This window comes from Chionomys nivalis, chromosome 3, assembly GCF_950005125.1.
Source record: "Chionomys nivalis chromosome 3, mChiNiv1.1, whole genome shotgun sequence".
Lineage (NCBI taxonomy): Eukaryota > Metazoa > Chordata > Mammalia > Rodentia > Cricetidae > Chionomys > Chionomys nivalis.
The window spans coordinates 51,732,399-51,743,830 of NC_080088.1; the positions used below are offsets into that span (position 1 = coordinate 51,732,399).

Sequence of the window (11,432 nt, forward strand, 5' to 3'; positions counted from 1 at the left end):
AAGGAGGTTTCCCATGCCTGGTAGTGGTGTTTTGAGTACATAGTATGGCTTTGGGGGAACACTGTCACCTCAAGTGGCATGGCTTCATTTAAACTATATGTGTGCATACATACACACACATAATTGTAATAAACATAAAACAATAATTCCCTATAACTTTCCCAAAAATCTTTATGATTATTGATCCCTATATATTCTTTAAAATTTTCGTATATGTATTCAATGTATGTTGATCATATAAGCCCCCTCCTACCGTCCCTGGGACCTATTAATTTATTTTCTTCCTGTCTCCATGTCCTTTTTAAAAATAATTAAAAATATTATTATTATTATTGTTATTATTATTATTGATAGTCTCCCAAGTCCAGTTAGTGCTGACCACATGCATGGGCAATATTTTTGCCAATAATAATAATGATGATGATGATAGTCTCCTGAGTCCAATTAGTGGAGCCATGTCCCCAGAGAAAACTGGTTTCCCTGTCCCTCAGTGACCATACTTTCCAGTAACTCTTCATCTAGGGGTGGAGGTCCTTTGAGCTCCTGCCCAGCCATGCTGGAATTCTGGTTGGCCTGAGCTTTGCGCAGTTCTTGTGTAAGCAACTGCTTGTGCTGTGAGTCCGTGTGTCTGTCAGTGACGTCATATCCAGAAGGCAGCATTTCACAACCCTCCTCCCCGTCCTCCAGCTCTTAAATTCTTCCTAGTCTCTCTTCCAGTCTGTTCATCAGAGAGGCTGATGTAGGGATCCATCTGTGGCTGGACATTCGCAGTTCCTGATCCTCAGTGCCCTGACTAGTTATGAGTCTGTGCGAACCAAACAACTGCAGAAAGAATCTCCTCTGACCAAGGCTCAGAGTGGCACAAATCTGCCTTCCACACGTACTCTCTGTTAACATCCTTTTTCTATTGTTTTTTAATATGTGTGTACACTAGAGTGCTATCTCAATCTCCTTTACATTTTATTATTAAATGTGTCCTTTGACATTTCCACACACGCACACACGAGTGCACACACATTCTCATTCCTATCACCCGCCCCCATCTGGCCACTCACCCCCCTGAAAGTCTCTTTGCCATATTCATGAGTTACTGTTTTGTTGGAAGACCCAGTGAGTTTAACCAGGGCCCTCTGTCTGACCATGATTTTGGAACTCTCTGTTGGAGCCTGGTGGGTTCATGTGTATTTAATAAACTGAGGAAGTAATTCTCCAGTTCTCAGAATCTAATATTGGTCATTGGTTTGATGGTAGGGACTTAGGCCCCTTGGATCCCACCACCACCCATGCCTGGCTTTTGACAGGCTCATTCTTGTTTAAGTACATTGCAGGCAAGTGTAGTTGTATTGAGTTCCTGATCAAAATGTGTATATCATGTCCAGAAGACAGCATTCTGTAGCTCTGCCTCCTGTCTTCCAGCTCCTATATTCTGTCTGCCTCTCTTCCAAGGGTCCCCTGAGCCTCGGTGGAGGGTGTGTAAATACCTTTTATAGCTGAACACTTACTTATGCCTGTGGCTGAGTTCAATTTATATAATTTAAGAATGATTATGTTTTGCTCCCATTCCCTGCTTAACTGTGTGATGCATTCCATAGCTACTCTCTTCCTGTAGGTACTTTTCCTACCTGTAGCTCTGTATTCCAAGCTCTTCTTTGTTTACTTGGTTTTTTTACCTCTCCTTCCCATCACCAAGTTTCTAGTTGGTCTTATTTATCCTTCTCTAATTCTAGTGGTAATGTGATACTTAGTGGCCTGTCAGCTGCAGTTTCTCTGTTTGAGAAAGCCTGGTCCTAGTCAGCTTTAGGAGCTTACTTAATTTGCATGGGCAGGGGCGGGGATCTTGGCTGTCCTGGGCCAGCCTTTGTCTGCTACCCAATAGGATTTCAGTAGAACCTTACAAGCTCTAACCCTGTTTTCCAGCAGGCCACATGACTTGGAAATGATTCTGCTTCACCCTTATCTTAAAACTGCATTTTTCATTCTGCTGTTGCTCTTGAATGTTTGTACTGTATTTTTTTTTTTTTTTTTGGTTTTTCGAGACAGGGTTTCTCTGTGGTTTTGGAGCCTGTCCTGGAACTAGCTCTTGTAGACCAGGCTGGTCTCGAACTCACAGAGATCCGCCTGCCTCTGCCTCCCAAGTGTTGGGATTAAAGGCGTGCGCCACCACCGCCCGGCTGAATGTTTGTACTGTAAAAATTATCTTGAGAAGTTTGGATTTCTTGAACTGACATAGAGAGGTGTGGTAGGAAATTATGGCTAGGAAAAGAATATTGAGTCATTGAAAGACTGATGCTGGTCATATCCTGTCTTGGGGACATAGGCATGAGTGACAGGATAGCTGTAGTTGTTCTAGGGTTTCCTTGCCTGATTTTATAAGGAAGTTTTCTTTCCCACCAATCCAGAGTTGTTCTTTTCCCTCCTGTCTTGCCCCCTAGTCTTGCACCTTCTTTAGCTAATCTGGTCAGAAGCAGCCAAGGGAGCAACTCAGAATGCCAAGGAGGAATACACAGAAGAGGACCTGGTTGGTCTGATGCTAACTGTCTGGGATAGCTCTAAGCTTGGCAGGATCATCATGTTTTCTTTTGTCGTTAGTTAGCTTTCTAGAGCTTTGAAGACTGGAAAGGAGAGAAAGGAAGAGAAGGCCCCTAGACTAGGAACAAGAAAAGTGTGCTATGGGAGATAGTCTCCAGGGGAAGTTACGCATTGCCATGTTCTGTCCATCCCGGCTGAGTAGTAGGCAAAGATGGGACCCTGGTAGGAGAGAGTAGTTGACAAGATCTTTCACCGTGATGTGTAATGGGTAACTGACAAGAGAGAGAACATGCACATGAGCGAGTCTGTGTTTATTAGTTGCTGTAGGAGTCTTATTTGCTTCCTTTTCTCCAGTTAATGTATATAATCAAGAGTCCTCTAGTTTTCAAACAGACCACCAAAGCTAGGACTCCTTCACTGGAGCATCTAGCACCTTCTAGTTTTAGCCCTGATTTTGCTATCTTAAAATTAAGTATTGCATTGCTCCATTTATTTTATTTATTGAATTTATATTTTTATTTATACCAGCTTCCAACCAGAGGACTATACAGCCTCCTAGGGTAAGTTCAAGTTTATTAAATGAATTAAGAATGATTGCTTGATGAATTCAAATGAGAGGTTGATAATTGGAATATTGAACTGTTTTGCTTTTCATTTAATGTGACATCCAATTAAGACAATGGTGAAGTCATTTCAGGGCCTGTTCATGAGTGAGTGGGGCTGATTCTATTGTAAGACTTCTCTTGGGACCTTTATATACCTGTGAGGTAGGAGAAATGACCCTGTAAGACTGCACTTAGTTTATACATCTAAAATTGGACAGTCTCTGAGAAGGAATGTGGTCATAGCTTCCATCAGAAGGAAGCTGATTGCAATATGTCTCCCCAACTGTTGGCGTTGCTTGACGTGAGTTCATAGGCAACAGTTTCAAGCATAATCTTAAGGAAGAGAAGTTGTGCTAAGCTGACTTCATTTAAAGATATAAAGTATATGCTGTTGGAAAAGAAATCTGTTCCAAATAACGACTCTCCATTTTATCAGCACTCTTCTCCCCCAAAGTGTGCTAGAGGCCTCATTGTGTTTTCCTGCTTTCATAAGCTCTTTGTGGGGGAGGGAGGTTCTAAGAAAAAAGAGCAAAATCAGGAGAAGATTACTAGGGGGAGAGGAAACACAAACTACTATATTGAGTCAGCATGGTGGCAGGCCTGAGAGTTCTTACAAGTTGTACTCAGCTTCCTGTAAATAACGGCTGACAGATAAATCTGGCCTCCTCACAGGACACACCCAAAGGGCAGTCAGGGATGGAATGTGTTAATTTACCTCAGAGCTTTACTCTGATGAGAGTAGTGTCCTAGCTATGTTCCTCACAAGCAGCCCACAGCTTTCCTAGTGCCTCATGGAGATAACCTGATCAATGGACCATTGAATCCTAACAATTTCTTGCTGCTACTAAGTTCAATTTGCATGATGTGAAGATGATTCTGCTTCGCTGACATCTCTTATTTAACTGTATTTTCTATCTCTTGCTGCAATTTGCATGTTTGTACATTAATACTTTCATGAGATTTCATGAACTGAGAATGATGGGTGGAGTGGGAAATTTTACACAGAAAAAAAATACTAGGAGAATAATATGGTTGTTATTAAACTATTAACTAGCCTTGGGAAGCCTTGTTTCATTATTAGCTTTTGCTGTCTTATTTTGCTTTTAGATCCTAAGAGTCTCCACGTATAATACAGGTTCAATGATAGTGTAAGTTTTAACATAAAAACCGTAAAATAACATGTATTTTGTATAAATATATTTTAAATATTTTCCAGAAAGCTGTAGAGGAACCCCTTAACGGTATGTGATTATTATAAATTTAGTAGTCTTGGTCCATTAGCAGATCATAATTTGAACTGATTATTAAAGGCATTAGAATACCCATTCATGCCTTGGGAAGAATCTGGTTTGGGAGTATTGTTTGTTTGCTTGTTTTTCGGTTCGTATGCTCTCTTGCCTTAATCTCTTGATTCTTCCTTGATTATTCGTCAGGAATTGGTAGTGTTGCTTTTTTGTAATGTTCTCACTGTCCTGTGCTATAGTAGTTGCTTACTTTTGCAAAGTGACATTGGGCAAGGGGACCCTCAGTAGAGAAAAATCTCGGTGGCTTCCAATTTCTAATTTTGTCAATTTTAGAAACATACAGGTTGCCACCTGGCATAAATCCAAAATGTTTTACTTACTTCCTGTGTAAATCTAGACCTGGATTCTCCAGTAAGTCTGTTTGCTTTTTGTGGATGCTGTGGGTGTGAGCCCGAGAAATGTATCCCAAAGAATGATAGTCTCAAATGAGTCTAGCTGTCTAGCCGGGGGATAGTTGTGTTCTTGCGTATTTGTTTATCTTAAGATTATTTCCATGAAGTCATACTAACTTTTTACTAATTGCTTGCTTGTTACTAATCCTTAGCATTTAAAGAATCAAAAGGAATGATGAATGATGGTAAGTATGAAATTCACTTGTCATTGTATGCTGATTCATGGACATTAAAAAGAAAGCAGAGAGCTCCTTGAAATGACAACTTCTTTAGAAAATAAAAGGGGCACTGTCTGTCATGAGTGCCCATATTTCTTGATGTTTCAAACTTAGATCTAGTTTTAGATTCTTTTCTTCTGCCTACCATGGTGTCATTTTTCTGTAGGTGGGTAAGAACAAAACCCTGTGGGGTCTCACAAATTGGAACCCATGGTTCCTCGCAGAGCAGTTGCCACCTTTCATAAGCGCGTTTCAGGCCATGCGTCCCTTTGTTGGACTTTTAGCATGTTTTTATGAGGTGTGCCGATAGACACCATGGCGGGCTTTCTCCTATATTCATGGAGATGTTTTTGTTGCATGTGACACTGGGGGTGATATATCTGCTTTCCTAAGCAAGAACTTAACTCTAACCTTGTGGGAAAGGACCAAAGAGAAAAAGAGAGACTTCCTTACCACCCCCCAGTCTTTCCCTTTTCTCTGAATATCAGTTCAATAGCAACATGTTTCCTGAATATGACCAACACATGTACTTGTTAATTCTAACCAAAGAAGTCTGACTCTTGCCCCTAATGTATACATTTTTATCCTTCATATGCTGTGGTTCTCTAGCTCCATGGGTATTTGGGAACTACATTTGTATTTATCCTATTTTTAAAAATGTCTTCACACCATTGGTCCTTGAAATCATTCCGTGCTCCAGACGTTGCTGTTGTAAAGCCTGTGACCTTCCAGTTCACCTTCATAACAAAGAGGTGCCAGTAACACAGGAGGCCATCTTCCCCAGAGCACAATTAACTTCTGAATAAGATTTTAAAAAAAAAACACTTCCATCGTGTTGGGTGAGCTAAATTTAAAACGGTGCTCAGGCGTGTGTTTAACGGGAAGTCCAGAATGGTCCCATAGTTACAGGCTTTTGTCATAGCTTTTAAATGTGTGTTTTGCTACACAAGCCACTGCTACCTAAATATGGTGTTTTTAGTGGGAGTAAGTGTAAAGAATGTCAAGCCTGGTTTTTATCATGTTTACCCTCTGTGCCTTGTTTTCAAATATTCTGATCTGGCTTTTACCTACCATGGTGTCATTTTTCTATAAGTGGACTAAAAAGTTAAGAAATAAACCTTTCTCCATTTGCAGAGAAACAGTATAAAATCCTCCAGGGCCTCTTAGTTAATTTTCTTTAAAATGTGGCTTTTATTTTAAGTCACTGTATCAGGAGATAGCTTAAAGAACCATTGTTTTGATTTTTTTGTTTGTTTGTGACAACCTTGGAAATGCCCTGAATTTTGACCATGTTGAGCTGATCACAATTTGTTTTTCAAATGTCTGTTGATTTCTAACGTCCTCTCTGGGTGCCTTGTCACACTGGATGAGGTTCGAGGTGCCATCCCTTTACCTACGCCAGATCACAAGTCTGTTTCACTTCTGTTAACTGAATGGTGTAAATCGAAAGTGAATTAGATAGAATATTATTCTTGGATCAATAACTTCTGCTTTGAAAAACCAACATCCCTCGCTCGCCTTTTGTGGAGCCAACCCAGCAAGCCGAGATGATCAGTCTGTGTTCACTGTATTTTCATTTGTCATTGGCATTTTGCTTAGCAAACTGAAAAGAGGGGTGATTTGCCTGATTTCTCCGTGACCTTTACAGATCTGTTCTCATTATTTTTGATATAATATATCTGAAACAGTTTCATGTTTAGAAACAGAACATGTCTTAATGCATAGGAAGTAGACATGAGTGGTGACAACATATCAATGTTTCTATTTTCCAGAATAAGTGAGGGGCAGTGATGGACTGTGTCCGGAGAGTCAGACGCAAAGGAACACAGTGTGTCTAAGCACCCTGGCCCTGCTGACTCTGAGAAGAAAAATAAACAGCAGTAACTGACTTTCATCTATGGAAGATGTGTTGGCCCATAGATGATGATCAACGCAGCTGTAATTTACTGAATAAATGAATCATGATTGTGTTGTGTAACCAATTGAAATCCATTTTTCTATTGTTTCTACTCAATGAGGGGCAAAAGAATCAGGGGCAACTTCCAAGAATGATGCTGGCTAGATCCTCGAGTCTCTGGACACTGGGTTTAAATCAGTTCTGTGTCAGACTTGCCTAGCATTAACCTGATGGTTACCCAGAGATACCCATGACAAACAGTGGTATCCAGCAAGCCTTAGTAAACTCAGGTTCCCAGCAGCTTTGTCATTCGTGCTGCTAGCTGTCTAATGTGACTGCCACTTCCAGATCATAGGGACAGAGACTAAAGTAGAATAATGAATTTGGCGGCGCAAATCCTGTATGCCCGCTACATGTGCTATGATATCAATAGCACTACTGTCTTCATTCTTGGGGCTTGCCTCCATCCACAATCCCCACCCCCTTGACATATTGCACACCCAGATTTTGGATTCTTTTTTTTCTTTATAAATGTCGATTTCTTTGCACCCTGTCCTGTCCTGCTACTTGCGTTTGCGGTACAAGATGCAGTACCTTTTCTCCTTTTCAGACACAGTCCTGTGACACAGTAGTGTCAGTCGCAGAAAGGAGCCAGACTTATTCTCAAAGCACTGTGCTCACTCACACTCTTCAGCAAAAAATAGCTATGGCTGTAACATATGTATTCAAGACCTCTGGTTTGAAGACAAAAAAATCTACAGTGTTTCTTGCCGTGTTTTCTGATCAGAGGCATGACCAAGCAAGACTGAGATCTGAACTATGCGTCTCCTGCATGGCAACATGTGTCTCCATCAGACCCTAGCAAAGCCAGGGGGAGGAGGTTTTACGCCTGTTGTCTCTTTGTTGCATGATGAACACTCATCACCTTCCTCCTGTATCCCGCCTCTGCCTCCTCCTCTTCCCCTAAGTTTGAAAAGTAAAACAAAACCATCACATTCCCTACCCGGTTTAGAAGAAACCAACGTCCTGACAGTTGTGATCGCATGGAGTACTTTTAGATTATTAGCACTTGTTTTTTATCCCGTTTGTGGGCGTGTTTGTATGTGCACATGTATAAGGTAGGCACATGCATCTTCTGTACCAACAAAAGGGAGGCATCTACAGAAGAGCAAATGCTAACTTTGTGCTTTTAGTAAATACATTTAAAAACAAAGGTCCTTATTCGGTGCAATTATATTTGATGCAAATGTTTGATCACTTTAAAACTAGGTAATGTGCCAAGCTTTTTTGACTGCTGACCAATGCCCTCCAAAAAAAAAAAAAAACAGTAATTTTTCCTGTTTGTGTAAGAAGGCATTTGTATTTTGTGTTTGCATTACTAATGATTATTTCTTCTTAGTCCACTGAACGTTTCCATGTGCCTCTTGTATGCCAAACTTCCTGTCATCTTTCATGTGGGGACCAAGTGGTTTGTCCATAGCAAACCTAAACCTATGACCTGCTGAGGCCTCTCAGAAAACTGACCACGCTGCCAAGATAGTGCTTCTAAAGAAAAGTAGGCTTCCTCTCTGATCCTGTAGCTGTTCAAAATAGTCCTGTATAAAGAGGGAGCGAGATGCCTTTATACAAAACTGATGGCTCCTGATGTTTTTCTGTTTCCTTCTGAAAATATTTATACCTTGCTCATTTTGTTGGTTACTTTGAAATCAGTTTTGATGAAGAGAGCAACAAGCAGATGGACTTGGAACTGATCCAGATTTTCCTGTTCTCTATTAAGAGAGTCAGGTGTGAAACTCTTTATAGTCAATTTTTTTATGAACTAAAGTTGTACCTTTTAGTAAGTGGTCAATGCCCCTCTGCTCGGGGTTCAGTCTTAACCAGCCGTCATGCTCTTTTGCTGCCTGCCATTTGAGGCATTGCGTACCCTAGACAGTGCCACTGGTGATGGCCAGGGAAACACAAGACGAACTCAACTCTTGTTCTTAGTTATCCGCTTCTCTGTATAAGGGACCACAGCAGCAAAGAGTCCTCCTGCCCGGGCATTATTGGGCCAGTTCACCCTGTTTAAATCGAACCCACCATGACGCCTGGCTCTCATTGTAGCAGATTTAAATTGCTAACAGCATCGTGGGCAGCATGCATCTGTTTTGCCCCACAGAGTGCTCTCTTCTTCCTGATCCCAATTTCCGCTGTCATATCCTCTCTTCGTCTTTTATTTATTGTCTGCTCTCCATTTATACAATAGTACGGAGAGATGCCATTTGTCACTTTCCGCCACACTTTCCCAGCCTTTATGGCTGAGTCCCATTTTTCTTCTCTTTCAAATGGTTGTGCTTCAACTCATCCGTCACTGACTGTACTTTGCAGTCTGTCCCCGACTGTCTGGGGCCCCTTTCATCTCTCCCTTGTCCTTTCTGGTGCTTCATGTGTCTCCGCTTAGCTCTGTTGGCTTTTCTGTCTTATTCTTCTCACTGGACTTCTTTAAAAAATTCCTCCCACAGCAAGCGTGTGGCTTCCCTTTCTCCTGTTCCTCCCGCAGAGTTCTGCGTGCGTTAGTAGACACTCAATATAGAATTTTGATGGCAAGAGTTGCCTGCACTTAGATTTCTCTTCTTAATAGGGTGAGCTAGAGAGTTTTCTTTTTCTTCTTCTTTTCTTTTACTTTTTTTTTTTTTTTGACAGATTTTACAAACATCCTTTGAAAATTATAAGAGGTGGTGATTCACCTGAAAATTCCAGATCTGGTCTGTTTAAACCATTGAGAGTATCAGACTAAAAGTCATGGGGCTGTATCATCCATAATAAGCTTTCTTTCAGGATGTTGTGGTCAATGTAGTGGCCAAATTGTATCCGAGTTAATAAAGCTCCAAAAGTGAAGCATTCATTCTGCTGTCATCTCACTGTCCAGGTTTATCTTGTCTTACAATGGGTATTCAAAAATGACCGTCAGAGGATATGTAAGTATAAGGCCTGCACTTGCCTCGTGTTGGGAACTAGAGAAAAGAAAGTGTCTGGCAACGCTTTGTCTTTTCACTGTATTTAACGGAGGGTTTATTTAGAGATGAGCATTTTTAAAATCTCTTAATCGCCATGCCCGCCAGGGGTCTTGTTAAGTCATTTTCTGTGGCTAAAATGATGTGCGTTAACTTTGAAGAGATGAGCCGTACCCAGACAGTCATCCTACCGGTGGCTTTGATTGCCCTGAATTCTGACTGTTGAATACTGAGTTTCCCATGAATCTTGGAGGAAAAGAACGGGCCTTTTTAGGAAGCATCTCTGTAAGATGGTGTCAGTGGAGTCTTCAGAGAGTTGTTGTTATGATGGATGACGGAGGAAAACACGTCTGATTTTTATTAAACGGAGCATTATTTACAGAAAGCCATTGTTGAGAATTAGTTCCCACATCATATAAATATCCATTAACTATTCTAAATTGTAAGAGGACTCCAGCATTGCTGTGCGCAAGGCACTCCCCTGGGGCCTTTCTGCATAGCAATTAAAGGTGTGCTCTTTGTCAGTAGCCATTTTTTTGCAGTAATTTAAAGACCAAAGTTCTTTTACAGCTGTGTTACCCTTAAAGGTTTTTTTTTATATGTATTAAATCAATTTATCACTGTTTGAAGCTTTGAATACCTGCAATCTTTGCCAAGATACTTTTTTATTTAAAAAAAATAACTGTGTAAATATTACCCTGTAATATTATATATACTTAATAAAACATTTTAAGCTATTTTGTTGGGCTATTTATGTTGCTGCGACGGCAGACCACAAGCACATTTCTGAGACATTTTCTTTTTAATACATTTTTCTAGTTTTCAAAATTCTATGTAGTGAAAAGGATGATTTTTTAAAATGAACTTTTACTTAACAGTTTAAGTATAATCAATATAGGAATCTTCTGAGTTTTAATTAGAAGTTTGAGACATATGCAATGTGTGTTATAGGTAACTTTCCCACAATGGGGTGCAGACATCAGGAGAAAACAAGTCCTGGGTTCTAGTACTGTTAGGACTGCTTCCTAGCAAAAGACCCCGGCAAGCACTTAGCCTGTACCTCTGAAGGGTGCGGCTAGCCCCTGCCCAAACTGAAATGTATGATTTTCCATTTTAATTTTTCCTCGGCTAAGTTATTTTATTGCAATTAAAGGAAACTCAAAATCTTTAGTGGGAGGTGCAGATCTTTTGGCCAATGTAATGTGACAATTCAGCTATGACAGCTGGAGTCTGGGCCTCTGAGACAGTCAAGGAACTGGGATCCTGCCATCTTTCAGCTTTTCCCTTTGTGAACTCCGTCTGCCCCATTCCACGTGACATTAAAGGACCTAACAGCCAGTAGAAAAGGATGGACGTATCAGTTGCGTGTCTCGTCACCATGATGAAATACTTTGACAGACTCACTTGAAGGAAGAGAGGGTTGTCCTTGACTCATGGTTCAAGGTTGACAGTCCATCAGGTGGGAAAGTCTCAGCATCCAGGTCTTGAGGAAGC

General features: G+C 40.8%; 1 protein-coding gene across 4 annotated transcripts in view; it reads left to right on the plus strand.

The window, feature by feature from the left end:
• Positions 1-10,676, plus strand: part of Cd47 (CD47 molecule) — a 58,365-nt gene extending 47,689 nt beyond the window's left edge. For 2 of the 4 annotated variants that reach the window (XM_057763676.1, XM_057763679.1), the window contains 4 exons: positions 3,058-3,089; positions 4,351-4,375; positions 4,983-5,015; positions 6,821-10,676. In XM_057763676.1, coding sequence (XP_057619659.1) covers positions 3,058-3,089; positions 4,351-4,375; positions 4,983-5,015; positions 6,821-6,825 — 95 coding nt within the window. In that variant the 3' untranslated portion in view covers positions 6,826-10,676. The remainder of the gene's footprint in view (positions 1-3,057; positions 3,090-4,350; positions 4,376-4,982; positions 5,016-6,820) is intronic. The other 2 variants (XM_057763677.1, XM_057763678.1) reach the window with 2 other exon arrangements.
• The last annotated feature ends 756 nt before the right edge of the window (positions 10,677-11,432 follow it).